Below are 22,498 nucleotides of genomic sequence, written 5' to 3'. Positions count from 1 at the left end.
AAAGAAGCAACAATAATACATTTCTTTAAAGCATTTCTCCCAAAACTGCTTTATATTTGTCATAAATTAGTAACAAGAAAGCTGGAATGATGCTGTCTGTGGCTGTCACCAGGAAGCTTCCAGAACAACGTAACATTTCCAGATTGTGACTTAAATGCAGTTGAAACATTATTTCCACGTGTTCCAAAGAATTTATATGCTGTAAATGTCGGAGAGAAGCAATGTGTTTGGATCCAGATATAGGGCTCTTTCCTTGCATTTTGGTACCAAAATAACTAAATACATTTTTAGAAAAAAGCAAAAGTCTGCTCCCTCTGAAAACATGAAATTGATCCTGTCATTCCGTTGTGCAGGGAACTGTGGCTAGGGGCTGGTGCAGCCCTCAGGATCTGAGCCCACAGGATCTGTGCCCCAGGTGTGCATCCACCCTGCTGATGGTGGGGGTTGGGGGGCAGCAGCTGCTGGGGGGTCTCTGTCCCAAATGGCCATATGCTGCCAGAACAGTGCCTGCCTGGGTGCTGCATGTGATCTGGGCTTGGGTTGAGCGAGATGGAAGGTGCCAGCGATATTTGGAAGAAAAAGGCACCTGAGGCTCTGAGGCTCCGGTGTTCCCGGAGTGACTGCCAGTGGAGGAAAGAGTACAGTTACCAGTACAGTGGCTGGCCCCGTCCCAGCTCTGGCACCATACCGTAGCAGCACCGGGAAAACCAGTAGAGACACTGAGCCAGGTGCTTGGTGCAGCACTTCCGACGTGCCAGGGGCCACCTGCCTGCCTGTCAGGGCCGTCAGGAGCAGATGGGAAGACATGCTGTGGACACTGAGCTGCCGCACGGTGCTGGCCAGTCACTTGGACTTTTCAGGGGAGAGGAAGGCATCTGTTTTCTTCCAACTGCAAATGGCTCTTAATCTTGGGTTTGTCCGATTGCTGTTTAAATTTCATAGTGCTGGGAACACGGATGCAGTTCTAAGGGATCTGACGTTGAGGAAAGGGCAAATCATTCTGAGTTTCTGGGGGGCATTGCCTTTGCAGGATTGTTGCTTAGAGTCACAAATCACAGTTCGTTTCAGTTAAATGACTACAGCTGCTTAAAGTGCAAACCTCTTATTTCATACACTTGATTTTCTACAATATGCAATGCTCTTGACAGATGAAAGGAAAGAAAGAGAAGAGAGGGAATAGCTTTCTTCCCCCCATCCTCCACTGAAGGGAAAAACAGAGTGAAATCATAAAATAGACAAGATATTAAAGATGACCTAAGTAGTGTAACAGTGATTTTCTGCAGGCATGCATTTTTCCTCATAGGAATTTAATTCTTGTTACTGTGTGGAAAGAGACACAGGGCAACAAAACTGGCCCGTGCAGGCACAGTGGCTCACACCTGTAATCCGAGCCACTCGAGAGGCTGAGGCATGAGGACTGCTTGAGACTAGGAGTTCAAGGCCAGCCTGAGCAACATTCTGTATCTAAACAGAAAACAAAACAATAGGCCCAAGTCAGCAGAAGAGTCCAGAGATCCCTGAACACTGTTGAAACCCAGTCCGTAGTCAGCTTTCTTTCAGACACCTTGGGAATTACACATTCTCAAGGCAAATGGAGACAGAGACCCTGTGGCCCAGTGTTCTTATTTTCAAACAGAGAACCAAGGCTCAGAGAAAGTAGAAACCATGCCCAACGTCAGTGCTAAAGTAATATCCATGTGATCTGTCCTCCACTAGAAACACAGCAGATGTTCACCAGGTACCTAGCACTGCGCAAAAACAAACCACAGATGGTTAAGACACTGAAGACACAGGCCCAGCTCTCAGTCCCAGGACTACTGGGCTGCCAGCATGAGTGAGGATGCTGAGGACGTTTCGAGGGCAACCCTCCCAGCAGGCCTCAGGCTGGCATAGCAAGCCCTGCGTCCCGCAGTTACTACAAACTTCACAACAGCAGCAGAGCATCAAGGCAAGCACATGTCCCTGTAGCCACAGGGCCCTCGGCAGCTGCCTGGGGATGGTGCCTGTGCAGCTGGCTGGTCGAGGGTGAGGAGGGATTGACTAGGAGAAAAACCAGGATGCCACCTCAGAGGGAGAGACACGTCCGGCTTTGAGACTAGTCCCCGAGGGGTGCTGGAAGCAGAGAGTGGCCTGTGAGTGCAGTGCGGGGCCAGGAGCTTGAGCCCTGTCACCGGCTCAGTTCATGGGGGTTGTGGGAGGCATCGGCCGTGCAGACATCCCCATGCCCCTGAAGATAGCTGCCTTTGACTTGACTTCTTAGAGCAGAGTTCTGCGTAGTTTTCTTTTGAACAGCATTTTTGCTGCGAATGGTGCTGAGTCATTGAAGGGTTTTCAGCGCGGGACAGATGTCATGAAATTTGTTTTCAGAAGAGTATTTTGCCTGCAGCTTAATGGGGTATGAGACGCTTGGGGACTGGAACCAAGGAGTTTGTGCTGGTTCAAAAACTCCAGGTCTGATGGCCAGCAAACTGTGGGTTTGTTTTTTTTAAAACCATCTTTCCATAAGTTTGGAAACCTTATTTATTCTCCTTTTTTCTCTAGTCACACCAGAGTTCCCTCACACACCACGGTTTTTGTTTTGCTTTTTAAAATCCTGTCTATGGAAGTTGCCTTTTCTGCCCAAAACAGTTTTCCAGGAAGTAATTTCTGCTTTATTCTGAACTGGCTCAAGGACCCAGCTGTGATGGAGACTTGTACATGAAACAGACAGCAGGTGGCCTGCAGCTTAGATAATCTAGATGAGACAGACAGACTCAGGGTGGCACAAACTACCAAAATGGGATCATGAAGAAACAGAAATAGAACATTTGAATAGACCTGAAACTAGTGGGGAAATTGATTCAGTAATTACAGACTTCTTAACAACAGCAAAAAGCCAAGGACCACATGACTTCATTGGCGAATACTAACCAAACACCTTGAAAGAATTAACATCACTCTTTCCCAAACTCTCCAAAAATACTGATGAGGAGGGAACAATCCTTCCTACTCATTCTGAAGTCAGCGTGACCCTGATACCAAAGACACCACAAGAAAACCCCAGACTAGTATCCACTGTGAGCATGGATGCGAAGATTCTCAACAGAAGACTTGCAGAGTGAAGTCAACAGCATAGTGAAAGGATTGTGTGCCCTGGAAAAATTAGATGAATTCCTGAAATGCAAAGATGGTTCAAGGCGTGAAAATCAATCATTGGAAAGTATCACATTAACAGAATAATGGGGGGGGGGAACCACATGATCATCTCAATTGATTCGCAAAAAGTGCATGACAGAATTTATCCCCATTTTATGATAAAAACACTCAAGCTAAGAATAGGAAGTGACTTTTCCTCAATCTGCCAAATAGCATGTATAAAAAACTCACAGCTAACGTCATACTTTAAGGTTAAAGCAAAGTTTTCTCCTGAAGATCAAGGACAAGACAATGGTGCCTTGCAGCATTTCTGTTCACAGTAGTACTGGAGGATCTGGCAGAGCAACCAGGCAAGGGAACCAGGGTAGAGGATCCAGATGAGAGGGAGTAAATTTCCATTTGCATATGACACCCTCTTGTATGTAGAAAATTCTGAGGAATCTGCAGCAAAACTACTGGAGTAGTAAACCGGTTGAGCAAGGCTACAGGATACAAGATCAGTATATAAAAATCAATTAAATTTCTGTACACTGGCAGCAAGCAACCTGAAAATGAGACAAGGAGAAAAACTTCATTTATAATGCTGTTAACAAGAAAAATCCTTAGAGAAAATTACACAAACTACAAGATATCATTGAAAGAAATTAAAGAATACCTAAATAAAGAGAAAGCCATCCTCTGTTCATAGATTGGAAGACATTCTACTGTAAAAGAGAAAACAGTCCCCAAATGGATCTGCAGATTCAACACAATCCTTATAAACATTTCCACTGCTTTTTTTTTTTAAAAAAAACAAAAAAACAAAACTTGACATCCACATCCCGAGATTTATCTGGAAATGGAGGAGATCCATAATAACCAAAATAAACTGGAAAGAGAACAAAATTAGAGGCTTATACTTTGCAATTTCAGGTTTTACCACGCAGGCACAGTAATCAAGACAGCATGGTCCTGGGACAGGAAAGACACATACATCAGTGACATAGACGAGACCATGTGTGTCTGTGGTCACATAATTGTCAACACAGTGCCAAAAATATTCCATTTGAATATTGAATCGCTGCTTCAACAGGTGCTGCTGGTACAACTGGGTATCCACGTGCAGAAGAATGAAATTGGACCCCTGCCTCGTACCACATACAAAATTACCTCAAATGAATTAAACATAAATATAAGAGGTGAAACTATAAACACCTTAAAAGAAATCATAGGGGTAAATCCTCGTGACTTTTGACTCGATGGTTTCTTAGATCTGATGCATTGGGCTTCATTAAAATTAAAACCTTTTTGCTTCAAAGGACACTATCAAGGGAGTGAAAAGACAACCCACAGAGTGGGAGAAAATACGTACAGCTCATGTGAGAAGGATCTGGTATGCAGAGCATCTAACACACTCTCAGAAGTTAATACAAAGAAAAATAACCCTGTTAAAGGCAAGGAAACGCAAAGATGTACAGTCAGCCCATACGTGTGAGGAAATTGTCAGCATTGTTGCTTGCGAGGGAGACACAGAGCGAAGCCACAACGAGACTCTATGTCACACACTGGGATGGCAAGAATAATGTTGTCAGTGGAGCCAGCATGTACTGGAGACCACGTGAGGACATGGGAGACTCTCACCTTGCTGACGGGGATTCAGAATGGCATAATCTGTGGGAAAACAGTTTGTGAGTTCTTCAAAAAGTAACTCACGGTATTACCACGTGACCCAGCATTTCCTATCACAGGTGTAGATACGAAAGAACCTAATGTTCATGTGGACACGAATGACCATAGCAGCATTATTAACAGTCAAAAAGCAAATGCAGCCCAGACGCCCATGAACTGACAGGTGGACAAACAGAATGTGGTTCCTTCACACACTGAGATTTGATTCAGCCATAGAAAGGAGTGAAGCCGCTCCTGACACCAACACACAGATGAACCTGAAAGACGCCACGTTCAGTGAAAGCAGCCAGAAACAAGAGGCCAGACACTGTCGGATTTTGTTTATATGAAATGTCAGAGACGCAAACCCAGAGACAGAAAGTGGATGAGTGGTTGTCAGGGGCTGGGGAAGGGGGCATGAGGGTCATGAAATGTTCTTGGATTCACGAGTGGTGAAGGTTGGCAACTTTCCAAATATACTAAAAAACACTGAATTGTGCACTTTAAAAGGGTGAACTTCATGATATGTGAATTATAGCTCAGTTTTTTTTTCAAAAGGAGGTGGCCGTTTTGGAGGTGGCTGGAAAGTTAGCGCGTGTCAGCCTGAAGCAGGTGGACGAGCTGGCACTGAGCCAGCTGCTGGGAACAGCCTGCCTGGCACACGCAGGAGGAGGGGACCTGCGCAGCCAGAAGACGACACACGGCTTTTCCTTCTTTCCTTTTTCCTCTTGTTCCTTTTTATTTAAGATGAGTGAGACTTGTACCTGTTTTGGGGCTAAATGACAGAAGCAGGAGAAAGGGCCCCATGCCAGGAGGACGGTGAGGAGAAGGGCAGGAAGGAGCCAGTGCTGGGAGGAGGCGCTTCTGTGCGTTCAGGGAGCTCTGCAGTTGGAGGTGGTGTGTTGGGGGCGTGTGGGCCTGCACGCCTTTTCCTCTGTGGCGAAGGAGGCCAAGTCAGAGGGAGGAGGGGACCAAAAATAGCCCTTCGCTAGAACGATCTGGAATCTGAACCCAGATTTCCCAACTCCCAGGAAGATGTTCTTTCTCCCACACTGCTCAGCCCAGATGTTTCAGAGTGTGAAGATCCTGTGAGGCTTCAGTTCATAAAAACACTTGTGATCTTTGTGTGTGAGATTTGTGTTCCGCTGGGGAGTAGGAGCTGGATTCTCTGCATAGGAACTGAGTCGCAAGCTGGTGACACAGCCTCCTTTGCAATTGTGAACACCAGTTCCTTTCCATTGACATATATTTAAATTCAACTTGTGATTATTGAAGAAATCTTATATGAGGAAACTATGTGCATATGCTGAGAGGCATTTACAGGGCTGACTCTAGAATGGGCATTTTAGAAGCAGGGCTCCTCACTTCACATCCCGGGACCTGGGGAGGCAGGGTTCCAGTTTGCTCCAGGGGGTGGACAGTCAGATGTGGAGCGTACTCGAGACCCACAGTGAAGGGACCCATGGCCATAGGGGCCAGCCTCCCGCACTGTGTCGCCTCCCTCAGAATCCCAGCCTGAGTGCCCAGCCCTCTCCTCATACGGTGTTGCTCTCAGGCCCTGCAGCCCCCCGTGTGAGCCGGGGTCCTCCTCTTCCCTCTGCTCCTCATGGCATCTCATCTGAAATAAGAGGTGATACTGGGGAACATGGGATGTCCATCTGCTGAAGTCAAATCCCTGAGTTCCTGCCCACTGGGTGCTGGGCGCGGCACGGTGCTGCAAGGTGGGGGTTTGGTGCCACAGGGCATGTGTGTTGTGTAGAGTCGGCAGTCTTCACCATGGGGGGAGTTGTCTTTCCCCCTATTCACAGACTGTGGAACAACTCTTAGGGCAGAGATGTCAGCCTGGATATTACCTGGGTTTTTTATGAGTTTCATCAGTTTACTTTAGATAATTGTGCAGGATCGTGAGTTTCTTTAATTTCGAGAGCTGTGAGGCTGCTGCTTCCTGGGGGCACCGTGTCTCTAAGCTTCATCCCAGGCCACCCCCTGCCACCCCCTCCAATCCCTGATGGGCAGGGCAGGGACAGTGCTCCTGGGACTGATCCCAAAGAGCCTGGATGCCAGGCAGCCCCTGAGGCCATGCGGGAGGTCGCTGCATGAGCAGCCCCTGCTGGCTGCGGGGTGAGGAGGGCCCAGGCTGAGGCCCAGGCTCTGGCTCCAGTGGGACCCTTCAGAGCGGGCTGCTGGGACGAGCTTTTGGGGCTCCAGGGCTGTAGCTGAGCCTGGAAGCTCCAGAAGGACCACGCTGCATGAAGCAGAAGGTTCCTTCCAGGGCAGCAGAGCCAGGAGGGGGCACAGACTCAGAACCAGGGTTGAGCTGCAGGCAGGCGGTGGGGCCTCACACCCAGCCTGGAGAGCTTGGGGAAAGTTCCAGGCAGGTTCTGACGGGCCTGGCGGGATGGATCGGCCTCCTCCTTCAGTCCCCACGGCTCGGGCCCTCCTCCTATGCCTCCTCTCACCCGTGTCTCCTGGACACAAGCTCGGTGGCCTATACCTCTTAGCAGGTGCACCGTGGCTGTGTCTTTGGAATGGCCATTGTCTGGGCTCACGAAGGAACCAGGGTGATTGGAGAATGGTTGGCAGTTGGGTTGCTGGTGTTTGGCTGCTAGAGAGGGCTGTGGTTTGGAGCAAAGCCTGCTGCTACAGAGCGACATGCAGCTGCTAAATGTCACTCCAGGTGCACGGGCCTGACAGGCACTGCTCAGACTCATTCCACAGGGCCAGCAGACTTGTGGAGCTGTCACTCCGGCGCATCCTGACACCCGCCCATGATCTCTCGATTTCACAGGGTCAGCTGGAGGCCCACCAGGAGGAAGGCATGGTGATCTCCCACATGGCCGTGGCCGGTGTCGGGATCTGGGTGGCCTTCACCTCGGGGTCCACGCTCCGCCTTTTCCACACTGAAACACTCAAGCACCTGCAGGACATCAACATCGCCACCCCAGTTCACAACATGTTGCCAGGTAAGGGGACGGGGCAGAGCCCGGGGACGGACGTGGGGTGTGGAGTGCAGTCGGCACTGCACTTGAGTGCAGCGGCGACTACACCTGAGTCCTTCCTGGTGAGGACACAGAGGTCCCTGAAGGAGCCGCTTGCTGGGAAGAGCCGCGTGGCAGTGCCGCCTCTGTAGGTCAGAGCGGGTGGGAGACGATCTCTCATCGTCGGTGTACAAGGCCCTGGGGAAACCAGGACGAGAGGCTGAAGAACGCGGAACAGGAGGCGCCCCGGGGCTGGGAGGGGCCAGCAGAGGCGTATGTTTGTGAATGCCCTGTTGCTGGTGGGTGTGACTGAAGATTTTGGGCAGGGGAGAGGAGATGGCTGTTACACACTGAGTTTGGGGAAGATCGTCCTACAACAGGATGTGGAGGAAAGAAATGAGGAGGGTCCCAAGTGGCTTCCTTCACAGGTAACCTGAGGCCACGGTGGGGTTGGTGGAAGGGCCGTTTTGGTTCTTTGCCTGCCGGTGGGTACTGGAAGACGTTTGCAGTATTAAGGGGGAGGCATGGAGCAAGGGCTCTGCCTCGGAGCCCCTCGGCTGCTGTGATACACACCACAGACGGGCTGGCTTACAAGTGAGAGAGAGTGCTCCTTCCTCCCTGTTCTGGGGGCTGCTGTGGTGCTGGCAAGGCAGGTTTCTGGGAGGATCTGCTTCCTGCTTTGCAGTTGGTGCCTTCTGGCTGGGGTCTCATGTGGTGGAGCAAGAGCCCTGGCATCTCCCCCTCTTCCTGTAAGGGCATTAATCCCATCATGGGGACCTCATCACCATCACCCCCCAAGGCCCCACCTTCTCACACTGTCCCACTGGGGGCAGGGCTTCAACATAGAAATCTGGGGAGACGCAAACCTTGAGTCCATGACAGGGGCCATTTATGATACACTGAAAAAAAAAAAAAACAGTGATTAGGGATCAGGTTCTAGAATGTGCGTGAGGCCATCCTTTGACAAGGGGAGGATGAGGAGGATGAGGAGGACGAGGAGGATGTTCCTTGGGGCGTCTGCGTCACCGGAGATGGGAGGGTGAATGTATTTGGTGCACCCAGAGTCCTCGATAGCTGTTCTTTTCTTTGGGGCTAACGCTGTACAAGTCACTGTTAAAATACTGCAGATTTCTATTAGTGAGGAAAAGGAGGTTTATGTAACATGCAGGTTTATATTTAGAGAACCAAAATGGTAAAGTCCCTGTCACTCACCAAGTAGACGGACATTGCTGCAGACCTTGTCTTTCCTTTGGAGCACTCGCTGCTGGAACAAATGTTTGCTGCAGGAATGGGCTGTCGTTGTTGGGACCGATCCAAGTCACATCCATAATTGCCAAAGCACGCGCTCACGTGGCAGCGAGTGTCCGAGTATTCACAGTTCTGTACACAAGGGAAGGTGAGGAGGGTGTCGTGGGAAAAACCCTGCCACTCGACCTCCCACGGGCTCCAGCCTCTGAGCCTCCAAATCCTGAGAAAGCCGGCACGGTTACCCCGGTTCCAGAGTTCCAAGAGCTGCCACGGAAATGCAGCAGCCCTGCAGGACACTTGGTGTTCATCCCTCTCCAGTTAGGATCAGAAAGAAACTCCTAACGACGGGAAGACTCTGGCAAGTGTGAGTGGAGTTTGTATTTGGAATTTGATTTCTTAACAAAATAACCCTTATACACGATTTAATAAAAGCAAACAGCACTCACGCCCAGGCTATGAACAGCAAAGGAGAAGAGGGAAGTCCGCGCTCTGGGGACCCACAGCCTCACCCCCATCCAGGCATCCCACCCAACTGTCAGCACCTGCCCCCCACCCCAGCACTCCACCCCAGTCAGCACCCATCCCTGCCCCCCGTCCCCACACCCCACCCCACTGTCAGCACCTACCACTCTATCCCAGCACCCCACCGTGCCATCAGTACCCACCCCCACCCATCTCCACACCCCACCCCCTCGTCCAAGCACCTCACCCCGCTGTCAGTGCCCACCCCACCCAACCCACCCACCGTCAGCTGCCTGTCCCACCCGCCTCCCTGCTGCTGCTGTGTGAAAGCTGTGCCTGTTTGGCAGATTCTTGATGTTCATTTTGGATCCATCTTTGACCTATCCTGCAGAAGAGGAAGTTGGAATTATTCTGTCTCCCTCCAGGCATAGAGCACCCAGCAGTCCTGCACCCACCCAGAAGTAGAATGCAGAGCCCTTCCTGGGTGCGCACGTCACAGATTCTGGCAAACCGCAGCTGCCTGTGTTGCTTGTTTTGGACGGCAGAGTTGTTTGTGGCTGGGCGCTGAGATTCCCTTCCTCGGGACTTTTCACCCTTCAGCTCATGGTTTCCAGTCGCTGGTGCTAGGTCCATCCCAAGCCCGCCACAAGCCTCTCACTTGGTGCCAGCAGATGCGTGGCGCTCTGCAGAGCCACCCTCCCCTGGCACCCACCCTCCCAGCCCCCTCCAACATCCTGGGCTGGCTCTGCGTGGCCACAGTGCATGCTCTTATCCCCCTGCTCCCCTGTAGGCTCTGTGGGTCTTTACTTACTCCTGCGCACATGGGCAGGTCTGCATTTTAGACTTGCGCCAAAGTAAACACATGCATCAGTCCAGATGGGGCACCATGCCTCTACATGGCAGATTTCTCCAGCATTTCAGTACTAAGTTTGAAACCGCTCCAGCTTCACTGATTTCTGGGGGACACTTACTGCTTTACCCATTCAATTCCCTGCTCCCAGGCTGTGGTCTGCTGCCGCCGTGGCCTCGTCACTAGCAGAGAGGTGTGCGAGTCAGAGCAGACCACGGTGACACCAGTTCAGTTTTGTGATGCTTCTGACAGTGATTCTCTATAAGATCCTTGGTACAGCATGGTCTGAAATTGTTCTGATTTTCATTGCATTTTGTGACTCAGAGGGAATGAGTAGGCCAGAGCATCCTTTCCCCTCATCTCTTCTGTCCAGTCCTCTTTGCCTTTAAGCCAGTATTTCAAAGAAATAAGCATTATTGCCTTTCATGCTGCATTTAGACATTCCGGTCGGGGTGTGTTCATACTGTGTGCGGACGCCGAGGTTGCTGGATCATCAGCACTCCTGGGTTCTTCTCCTCCTCGTTGTCCACGATGGTTCCTGGAGACCCACACACGTCCTCTGAGTTCTGTGTGCACACATGCAAAACTTTCATTCTAGAGTTGTATTCATGACTGTGCTCAAATGGGTGTGTGTGTGTGTGTGTGTGTGTGTGTGTGTGTGTGTGTGTATGTGTGCGGGAACAAGAAATAAAGTCATCTTTTTGTGCTATTGCTGGAATATAAAAGTCAAGTCGCTTCTGCAAATCAAGACTTGCCAGGCCAAAAACAATAGATTTTGAAGGAAAAAAAAAAAGCAAATTGTACTATAACCCACACCTTTTGTATAAGTTCACACAACTTGATGAAACCTTCCTTCCTCAGGACCTCAGCATGCTGGCCCCTGGGGAATCTGTGAATCTGTAGCTGAGGACCTGGTTTTTCTCCTTCTATTTGGAATCCATTTCTGAAAACCTTTTGGCAGCCATTCTTTCACATAAGCCACAACAGATTCCACACAAACTAACAGTTGGTGAAGGTCTGTAATTAACATGCATATTCGTTAGCGCTGTCATTACCTTTGTAAGTTATAGAGGAGTAGCGTTTACGGCCACTGAGTCCACGGCACTCCAGATGTTGAGGTTCTGAGTGGTTGCAGTAGGTTACGTCAGGCAGCTGTTCACTGATTTGTCCCACATGTTCAAAGGAGGATATTTTTGATGTAAAAGTACTGAGACCTTCTGGTAAATTGTGTCTTTTGTGTCTCCACCGAGTGAATACAGAGCCTCCAGGAACTACGTGACCAAATAAAGTGACCAAAATTTCCATTTAAAAAAACAAAACAAAACAATGTAACTTTTCTAAAGACCATGGACCTCACCTTAAGGGAATTCGGTAAATTAAACTGGATTGTAAATTAAAGAACAAGAGTGAGGACTTGGGAGTCAGCCTCTCTCAGCAGTCGGTGTGGCCCTGGCCTATCCTTCAGTTTATGTTCCAGGCTGGGAAGAGCAGAGGGTGAATCTTCCTGGTAGCATTTTGTCCCACACTTGGGGGACGTGTTTGTTCCTTCTAGTCGCTGTTCTGTCTGTGAGGTTATTTGAATGAACCTGGTCGGTGTTGTTTATGCGCCCAGCCCCTCCCAGCTTCCAGGGCTGCTCCCAGGGCGGGAGATATGTCTCCCTCTGAGGCTGCCTGCAGGAACGCCCTGGTGGCTCCTGGGGAGCTTGTCATCCAGTAGCGGCTCACCTGCGTTCAGTCCCACTTCAGACGTCCCATTTACCAACTTCACTGTGCAGCCGCATCCTCTCTCCCCATCTCAGCTATCCCCGCCTCCCACCTTACCATCAACCTCACACGGGCTTCAGCCCCCAGTACCCAGCCGCTTCTGGGACACGCCCTGGCGTCCCATTCTAGGTCACTGTTGGTGCTTCCAGACAGGCATGGGACGCCTGGACAGCGGCCCTCACAGCAGCTTCTGGAATCAGAAGATGACCACATGACCTCGTGACCATGGCCGTCAACTTACGCATGTAAAATTAAAGATGCTGATTCATGGACTGCGTGGAAAATGCAATGAAAAACCACTCCCTGGAACTTAACTCTTTTAGTTAGTTCCTGGATACTTTCAAACCAGTCAGAAACATTCATATCTGGTTTCTACCTGCTTTTACTCTTGTTATTAAGTGCAAACTTAGTCCAGCATTTCAGGAGCCCTTCCAGAAGCCCAGCCATTGTTTCAGTCCCATGGCCACAGCCTTTCCCGGCGCCCCCATAGGGTTTCTTCCCTTCCTAACATCTTACATTCAGGTTTTCATGCTCTTTATCTGAAATGAACTTTGTGTTAAATGTGGGGATACTTAAAATAGCATTGATGTCTACAGAAAAGAAGAATCAAACTCTTTAAGTGTTTGCCGTCGCTTCTCAGGAGCAAGCTAAATTAGCCGCCTTTGCCTTCAGCTTTGGGGCTAAACAGGGAAACACCGGGCACGATCTTGTTCGTTTTTGAAAGCCGCGATGCTGACAGTTGTGTCAGAGTTGTGGTGGAATGACGTGAAAGTCCAGACTCACCCTGTGAACTGCGGTGAGGTGGGGTCTTTGGAGTAGGCCGTGCATCTTCCACATTCTTTTGCAGCCACTTTCTAGCCTTGTCTCAGCCAGAGTAAATTGTTTAGTTTCTCTGGGCTTCAGATCTTTGGCTGTAAAGCAGATCAAAACCAAACTAACGATGAGCTTCAAAGGCCCTTCTGATCCCGCTGTCCACTGCGGTGTTTCCCTGCTGTGTCCAGGGCCGAGGCCGTGTGACGATGTTGTTCTTCATGCAGAGCCCTGGAGAGGACTTTCAGTCCCCTCTAGGATCCAGCTGCAGCTGAGGGCCCATTGCTCGAGTCCAGCCGCACCTGTTAAGAGACCTCTCCTTACTTGTAAAGGGGCCTCTGTGTTCCCAAAGAGCCACAGGCCGCTGTATGTGTTGGGGCTCATGGGCTCACTTGCTGCGCAGCCCAGGAGCAAAAGTTTTAGAAGATGCTTCCGGGGGCTTGATGCACAGGTGAAGGGGCCGAGCAGATCTGTGCAGATCCTGCTTAGGTGCCATGATTGCTGATGGTCGGCACCAGTCCACGAGACCCAGCGAGGATCTGCCCTGTTCTGTTCAGGTGCGGTGCGGGATGTGCCCCAAGACCCTTGTCTTGCTCATGTGGTTGAGGGAGCCCAGTGCTCGGGTTTGGGAACTCCTGTGCCATCTCCTGTCCCTAGGGTGTTTGGTGATGGCAGAACAGACCCCTGGGGTTTCCAGTGCCACCCCCAGCGCCCCCTCACCATCCCACCAACTCTGCTGCAGAAAGCAGGCCTGAAGCCACTTCTGTGTCTCCCGCCCCAGGGCACCAGCGGCTGTCGGTGACGAGCCTGCTTGTCTGCCATGGATTGCTGATGGTCGGCACCAGCCTGGGAGTCCTCGTGGCTCTGCCAGTCCCGCGTCTGCAAGGGATTCCCAAAGTGACCGGTGAGTGGCACCTGCCGTCTGGGTGGCTGCATCCTGTCTCGCAGACTCGTGAGACATGGCAGTGTGTAGTGTGATTTAACATGCTAGGATTGTTTAAACAATTCACATTATCTGTATTTTTTCAGTGCATTATAATGACTTAATAGACTATATCTGTTTAACTGGAATTATCAGTGTATACTTTTCTGTTTCTCACATTGGTAGTCCAAGGAGAACCTTATGTTTTCATATTCTGTTTACTGGCACAGTTAGTTTCCAGCATTATTTTCTGTATTTCATATTGTGAAGAAGGAAGCCAGGATCTCCATCATTCCTGTCTGTATTTTATTTGTGAGGAAGGAAGCCGGGATCGGAAAAGGCTCTGCTGTGCTGTTGCCTCGTCAGCAGGAGCCCAAGCTGGAGTGCATGGCCTTTCTGCAAAGCACGGTGTCGTTAGGCATTGGAGGCCTTAAAATATGCTCGTGTTTCTGGAATCAGGGTTCCCAATCCAGGAAGCTGTTCCAGTAAGCAGCCTAATTTAGAAACAAAGTACGATGCAAAAAAAAATTTGCCACAGCATTTTATTTTTAATAGCACAAAACAGGAGGTGACCTGCAATTCGAAATCAGGGATTGGGCCATTTAATAAAATGGTGGCATTGCCAGTAATGGATAGAACACAGCCAACAGAAGTGGTGTGTGCAGGGCCTGAAGTGATGCAGAAACTCTTCTAAGTTAGGTAAACCACGGCCTTAGATTCTGTGCGGATGATGATGTCAGCCAGGGGAAACACTAACAGAGAAAACGGTTTGCAGGAACTCTTAGAGCAGAGCTGTTGCTAAGGGCTCCATTTCTGTGATTTCCTCCCCAGCTGACCTGGCGGTGGTTTCCGTGACTCCGATTTTGGCAGGCCCACCTGTCAGGATTAGGAATTCTAGTTTTGCCACTCATGTCCTAATTTATGTTTTTATTATGTTCTATGCAGGTTTAAATGTTGAAAACCCCAAATCCAAAACAAAATGCAAAGTTCTTCAAATTCTTTTTTTTCTTTCTGAGACAGACTCTCACTCTATCACCCGGGGTGGAGAGCAGTGCTGTGATCTCAGCCCACTGCAGCCTCCGCCTCCTGGCTTCGAGCAATTCTCCTGCCTCAACCTCCAAGTAGTTGGGATTACAGGTGCCCCCCCACCATGCCCAGTAATTTTTGTATTTTTAGTAGAGATAGGGTTTCACCATGTTGGCCAGGCTGGTCTCAAACTCCTGACCTCAAGTGATCTGCCCATCTCGGCGTCAAATGCTCCAAATTCTGTGTCCATGTGATGCTAAAAGGCAGTGCTCATTGGAAGAATTCAGATTTGGGATGCTCAACCAGCAAGTAAAATGCAAATATTCCAAAATTAAAAAAAAGAAATCACAACACTTGTGGTCCCAAGCATTTCAGATAAGGGACACTCAGCCTGTAAAGAAATAGAATTGTGTATAATGCACAATTTTATGGTTTAAATGGTAATGAGAAGAGGCCACATGCCTGTGCCCAGTTTAGAAAGGGCCATGACTCACGCTCTGAGCCCCAGCTACCCCTCCTCAGCCTTATCCCTCTCTGCTCACAGTCTAGGGAGTGATGATTCTGAGTTGTTGGGTTTTTTGTCTTTGTTTGTTTGTTTGTTTCGGCAAAGTTTTACTCATGTCACCCAGGCTAGAGTGCAGTGGCACAATCTTGGCTCACTGCAACCTCCACCCCCCGAGTTCAAGCAGTTCCCCTGCCTCACCCTCCCTAGTAGCTGGTATTACAGGTGCCCGCTACCATGCCTGGCTAATTTTTGTATTTTTTAGTAGAGACGGGGTTTTACCATGTTGGCTGGCCTGGTCTCAAACTCCTGACCTCAGGTGATCTGCCTGCCCTGACCTCCCAAAGTGCTGAGATTATAGGCACGAGCCACCATGCCTGGCTGATTCCAAGTTTTACATCAGTTATTCCTTTGGTTTTCCTCTGTAGTTGTACTAATTTGTATCTTAAAGGATTCCTTTCACTTCTCCCATTTTTGCACTTTCCGTAGCTGTCCCGTGGCGCACACAGCTTCTGTTGCTTTTTCTATCATTGTTGCTGGGGTCGGTCCCTGCCGGTGCCCCAACTCCGCTTTTGTCTCCCTGCTTGCAGCCTGCCTCTGAAAGGAGGCATGCCCTCGCTGTGTTCCTCTGCATGGGTAGCTAGCTGCTTCCTAGAAGGAGGTGTGCGCTCACTCTATTTCTCTGGATGGGTAGCTCGGCGCTTCCTGGAAGGAGGTGCACCCTCACTGTTTCTCTAGATGGATAGCTAAGTGATTCTGAAAGGAGGTGTGCTCTCACCGTATTTCTCTGGATGAGTAGCTAGGTACTTCCTGAAAGGAGTTGCTGCACTCTCACTGTGTTCCTCTGGATGGACAGCTAGGTGCTTCCTGGGAGGAGGTGCACTCTCACTGTGTTTCTCTGGATGGATAGCTAGGTGACTCGGAAGAGAGGCATGCTCTCACCGTACTTCTCTCCATGGGTAGCTCGGTGCTTCCCGAAAGGAGGTGGACCCTCACTATGTTCCTTTGGATGGGTTGCTAGGTGCTTCCTGTTTTTTGCATTACGCAGCAAGCCTCTGAATATTTGCATGGCTGGCTCTGCTGACACAGGCACAAGTCCCTCCTGGAGGCATGCCCAGGGGCGGAATCACTGGTGTGCAGGGAATGCAAGTATGTGCTTCACCAGGTGATGAATGTCCCCGTCCTTGCACAGCGCCCCCAGCTCCTGCCCCTTGCAGACTTCATTTTGCCACTCTGCTCTTTGGCAAATGGACTCTCACCATGGTGGAAAATTCTATAATGTCATCTGCCTTGGCCAGAGTAGGATGATGGTGAGGACTGGGGCCTGTTTCATCCCGAAAGCACTTGGGGAAAGGACACGTGCCCCTGTCCGGATGTTATATTGCCTGTGAAGCACCCAGAAGGCACGCCAGACCCACCCGATGTTTGGAGAATCAGTGTGGAGGCTGCGGGGCTCTGTGTGGCATTAAAAAGACCTACAGGTATTTCTGATATGATCATGACTTCAAAATGTGAATCATATCACCTGAAAACTGAAAGCCCTAATTTTAATCAAACTATAGACTTAAATTGTTCTGAACCCCAGAACTTTTTTGTAATGAAAAATGTCAGGCAGCTGGTAGTTTAGTCATGCCATTCCAAAACCAACACATTTCAGGCTTTAATATTTTCAGTCGATACTTAGGAAAATTCAGTATATTTCCACATGGTAAGTGAGCGGTATTTTATACAGAATGCAAAAATGACTATTTGATTACTTTGAAAAGTACAAGCATTAGAACTGAGATACTGCTGAGGAAAGCACAACTTTGTATTTTAATTTATTTCTATTTAGAAAATAATTTTGATGGTATTCCAGCTTTTGTGCCAAAAAGAAAAAAATAATTTTTAAAGCCTTCTTCACAGTAACGAAAAACCCAGGGTATAATCTAGATATTTTCATTGTAACCTATTATTCAAGTACGAAATGTACTTACAGGTTTCGTTATTTGGGCAGGGAGAGACGTGTTGGTGTTAAGTCACACGGTTCCCGTTTCCTTCTGTTATTTGCCTACTTTAAAGGACAGCTGTTGAACTGTTTCCCTTTTTAGGAAGAGGCATGGTCTCCTACCATGCACACAATGGTCCTGTCAAATTCATTGTCCTGGCCACGGCTCTGCAGGAGAAAGACAAGGACAAATCCAGGGACAGCCTGGCTCCCGGCTCTGAGCCCCAGGACGAAGACCAGAAGGATGCGCTTCCGAATGAGGGAGCCGGTCCATCCCTGAGCCAGGGCGACCCTGACGCAGCCATCTGGTTAGGAGATTCACTGGGATCGATGGCTCAGAAAAGCGACCTGTCTTCCTCATCTGGGTCCCTGAGCTTGTCTCACGGCTCCGGCTCTCTAGAGCACAGATCAGAGGACAGCACCATCTATGACCTCCTGAAGGATCCCGTCTCACTGAAAAGCAAAGCACGACGGGCCAAGAAAGCCAAGGCCGGCTCGGCGCTGGTGGTCTGTGGCGGGCAGGGCCACCGCCGGGTGCACAGGAAGGCCCGGCAGCCTCACCAGGAGGAGCTGGCGCCGTCCGTCATGGTCTGGCAAATCCCCCTGCTGAATATATAAGCAGGACGGCTGCCTCCTGCTGCCAGAGTTTGCAATCAAGGGTGACTTCTCAGCTAATCCTACGGCCTGAGTGATTAAGCTGTGTCTACACTGGTTGGGAATAAATTAAAAACAGTATTTGGGGGAGAATGTGCAATATCGTAATGGCGGAGTTCCTGCCAATCCCTTCCCTTCTGTACAGCAGAAGTAAATAGAAGCACTTCCAAAGGCAGAAGGTTGATGCAATTTTCAATAATTAAGTGCAGTTCTGGGAAAACAGCACATTCTTCTTGACTGCTGTAGTCCATATATAAATACTAAATGTTAAACTTCATCCGTCAGACCTATTGTATCATATTACTTAGAGAAATTGCAGACTAAGAATTTATGAGAAAATATGTATTCACTAGTATAGCCATTTATTAACAATTCTTAAAAATAATTTTACCTGATTCAGATTCACAGCTTTTATTTATATTCTATATTTTTTGAATTTTAGGAAAAAAAATTGTTAACAATTTTAAAAGCCAGGTAACACCTACCGATCCAGTTAGCACGATTTGCTTTCAGATATAGACTGGGTTTTCCAAAGTGGTATAATGTGTGTATTGTATATTTTAACAAAGTAATATTTTTATATTGCATTTTCTATTAAAAAATTAACAGTTAATGTTTCAGTCAATATGTTATCTGTAGCATTTCACAAATAATGTTTGCTTCAAACCAAAATTCTCAGCACCTGTCAACACTGGGACGCAAGCATCAACACCAAATTATTCCTCCATTCTCATAGAAATGGATGCAGTATCCACATGAGAAATGTATGTGCTTTAGTATTGGGGGAAATAGGCAGAAAAGTCTCGTTTGGTTCCTTCATGCAGCTCCTTGCTCCTGTTGACCCGGAATGCCGTGCCCACTTTTGAACATACGCTCCAAATGACTCCTGGTGCTAAGGCCGTGCCGGCTGCTGTCGCTGGCACTGGGACCCAGGCCAAGAAGTGTGACCTCGGATCAGTCTGTCTGTCGTGCAGACGCCTCCTCTGCAGCACACATAGGTTTCTATCCTGCAGCTGCAGAGCCACCCCTGCGTGACAAGGTGCCATAAGTAGTGCACACCATCCTGTCAGTGAGTGTGAGCATATCAGTGTTTCACTCACTGAACAGATAAAAAGAAAACAAAATCCTAACACAGGCAGTCACCAGAAATAAATTTCTCAGCACTTTACAGAGGACTAAAAATGTTAATTTTATGACATAGCCAAATATTTTCTAGGTTGCATGTATCTCCCCATGTGAAAGTGATTTCTTCCCAAGCCTTCTCAAACTGTTAGCTGCTGTCTGACTTCATAAATAAAGTCTTTTTATTTTAAAATGCAGTATGACGAGTTGCACTTTTTCTGCATAAATTAAGAAAGGACAGTCACACTCGCGGGGGTTGGAGGGCTTGGCCTGTCTGTTCCTGACTGTATCACTACTTGCCACACTGGGGAGACCCCGTGTCTAAATCCCAGCAACATGCCCGAGAACAGAGCTCTGAATTGGAAGTGGGCACTGGGAATCTTTCAAGAAACTCACGTACTTGTTTTTCATTTGTTGGTCTTAAGAGACAAAGTCTCCCTCTGTCCCCCAGGCTTCAGGGCAGTGGTGCGATCATGGCTCACCATAAGCCCCTGGCTCCCACAATCACTGCAGTCTCAACCTCCCAGTTTCAAGCACTTCTCCCCCCTCAGTCTCCTGAGTAGCTGGAACTACAGATGCACACCACCACTACAGACGCCTCACCTTTTTTTCGTTGTGTAACATTTTTGTAGAGATGGTGGTCACACTATGTTGCCCAGGCTAGTCTCAGAATCCTGACCTCAAGCAGTCTCCTGTCCCAGCCTCCCAAAGTGCTGAGAGTACAAGTGTGAGCCACCATGCCCAGCCTGTACTTGGCCATTCCATTTTGAATTCTGTCATAAGTAGAGTGAGTTTCCTGTAGAATGTTTTTGTTATGGGTGTTTTACAAGATCAGGGACAACATCTTACATGCACAGATGAAATTGATGTGTAAAGTTAACTTGCTGGGACAGACACTTTCCACACTATTGATGGTGCAGAACATAGACAGTGGGATCTGTGTAACTCTTTACCTCCTACTGCCCTCCTAGAGAACTCCTGCAGCAGTTGGGCCCGGGGGGAGCATGGGGACACCCTGGTCCTGGCTGCATGGACTGCAGCCCTGGCTTACTAGTCCTATGCAGTGATGACCCTGCAGAAAGATGTGGAGGACATTGCTCCACATGGGGCAGCTGCACATGCGGCACTCAGCTTTCCCCTTAGTTGGAAGGGGGGTGACCAAAAGCCTGCGTCTGTGTGTGATTGCCTCCCAGAAAGAAAGCCCCAGACCACAAGGTGAGCACAGTGTCTGTCTGGGGCTGTTGGCCAGAGAGGGTTTGTGCACTGCGTGTGGGTAGAGAAGGACCAGCGTGTGTTACCAGCCCGGTAACGGGCTCTCTGGCACCAAAGATGGCCTTGCTAAGACCCCGCGGAGCATCCAGCCTGCCAGTAACAGAGATTCTTGGGGGCCCTTCAATTTGGCGTCATTTCCTGGGAAGACCAGCCCAGTACCAGTCGGGTTGGCATTCCCTGCCAGGCCCCTCCGGCCCTGCCTGGGCAGTGAGCACTCAGGTGGGAAGTTCATGGCTCCATGGGCTCTTTCAAGGGGCCTGGAAAAGAACTGACCTTGGAGCAGGGCAGCGAACGTGGGCGTCCTGGGCTGCTGCAGGGAGGGACGCACGTGTGCTGCTGTGGACACAAAGGCCTCTGGCGGCTGAAAACACCATTTTGTCCCGCAGGGTCCCCCGGTGCCTACCTCGCCTCCCCGGCCTTCGTCCAATGGCTTCTGCTGTTTCTAACAAAAATAAGCCCAGTCCTGGGCTCCGGGTTAGAAAGCAGCAGAGCCGGGGCAGGAACGGGAAAGTCCGTGCTCTTTGGTTTTCTCACTGTCGGGTGTCAAATGAGGGTCAGGAGCTGCCTCCTTCCTCTGCAGAATGAGGGCGACAGGGCCGATGCAAGGCGCGTGTCCCCTCGGGCGCGCTGGCCACTGCAGCTCCTTCCCCCACGATCGGCGCATTTCTGAGCACGGCCCTGCTGATGCGAGGCGTCGTCTACTCCCGCCTTGCAGGGGAGGCCGCCGTGGCTCCACGTGTGGAAGTGTTGCCATGGGCTACCTGGCCACGGAGGTAGGAGCTGCTCTCCCGCTGGGTCGAGCAGCCTGGCTCTGGGGCATGCGGCCACTCTCATTACCAGAATTGACCCAAGTCAGGATAGTGGGGTTGGGATTATAGAGTGAAGGGGTGGTAAGACTCAGAGAGCTCTAGGCTCAGCCAGGACCGTTAGCCACACGGCCGGGAGCCCAGCCTGGACGCACAGCAAACAAACAAAAGGGCTGGAAGCAGAAACCTAACCAAAGCTGCCCACAGGAATCTGTGCCCTGGTGCCACCCGGGGGCTTTTCTTTCCTGAGTACTGTAAGTGGCGGTGACTAAGCCTGGCTGGCTGGCTGGAAAGCCACTCTCCAGTGCCAAAGAGCTGGCAGCCTCTGAGTTCCGGAGGGTTCTGTACAGCAGGCACCCTGTGTAGATGGTACATGGCCAACTGTGGCCAAACCGCCCTTTCCAGGGATAAAGAAGAGATGGGGCCGTTTTGCAGGCTTCTAGAATGATGCTTGACCCTTGATGGCAAAAGCCAAGAGCTCTATCGTGGGGTGGGGAGTGGTGGGGAAAGGAGGCCAGGGTAGGGCAGGCCTGCTATGCAGAGGAGGCCCCTGTGTGTGCCTTTGGCCTGCAGTCCAACCTGCCCTGCGGGGCCTCTGGGACAGGGTCTTTGGACACAGGGCTGGAGGTGGCCTCGGATGCCATGGTGTAAGAATCAGGGCGACCCAGAAGGCACCATTCCCCTTGGTACCCACAGGCTGGTCCAGAGTCCAGTCCCTTGGATCACACGTGCAAGGCACAGGCTCCAGAAACAAAGCTGAGAGAAAGTGAGGTGGGGGCTGCTCTTGTCAGAAACGAAGGACAAAGCTGAGAGAAAGTGAGGTGGGGGCTGCTCTTGTCAGAAACGAAGGGCTTCAGTTGTTTTTCTTCTGCTCATGAAAAAAATTTTTTTGTTTTTTTAATTTTTTTTTTGGTGCTAACATGTAAGAGTCCCATTCCATCTCCCGCTCAGCAGGTCTCACCCAGGGGCAACTTCCACCCCCTCACCCACTGCCACCAAGGGACATTCGGCAATGTTGGGAGACACTTTGGTTGTCGAAACTCACAGGGAGATGTCGGGGAAAGGGTGGATGTCAGGTATCCACGTGTCGAGACCACGGATGTCCCACGTGTCCTGCAGTGCCTGGAGCAGCCCCAGAGGCCGACGGCGCAGAGGCTGGAAGGCCCGGGCCAGTCGGTTAAGTAAGGGACGGTTGGTCTTCACTGTCCTCCTCCCAATCAAAAATCAGCAGCTTGGTTTCCCTTTCGTGCCACCATGTGGGGTCCTGCTCTGGTTTCTAACATCCCCCTGTTCTCACTGATGTCCCCCATTCT

At 49.9% G+C, this 22,498-nt stretch overlaps 1 protein-coding gene and 1 pseudogene across 6 annotated transcripts in view; one reads left to right on the top strand and one right to left on the bottom strand.

Moving 5' to 3' along the window:
• ARHGEF10 (Rho guanine nucleotide exchange factor 10) overlaps positions 1-19,300 on the top strand; it is a 122,481-nt gene extending 103,181 nt beyond the window's left edge. For all 6 annotated transcript variants that reach the window (XM_074384211.1, XM_039461090.2, XM_039461091.2 and 3 more), the window contains 3 exons: positions 7,571-7,745; positions 13,676-13,798; positions 17,435-19,300. In XM_074384211.1, coding sequence (XP_074240312.1) covers positions 7,571-7,745; positions 13,676-13,798; positions 17,435-17,949 — 813 coding nt within the window. In that variant the 3' untranslated portion in view covers positions 17,950-19,300. The remainder of the gene's footprint in view (positions 1-7,570; positions 7,746-13,675; positions 13,799-17,434) is intronic.
• On the bottom strand, positions 60-1,239 carry LOC141580995 (uncharacterized; annotated as a pseudogene).
• Positions 19,301-22,498: the final 3,198 nt, after the last annotated feature.

This window comes from Saimiri boliviensis, chromosome 13 (assembly GCF_048565385.1).
Source record: "Saimiri boliviensis isolate mSaiBol1 chromosome 13, mSaiBol1.pri, whole genome shotgun sequence".
NCBI classification, from domain to species: Eukaryota; Metazoa; Chordata; class Mammalia; order Primates; family Cebidae; genus Saimiri; species Saimiri boliviensis.
This window is presented reverse-complemented; position numbering and strand designations above follow the sequence as displayed.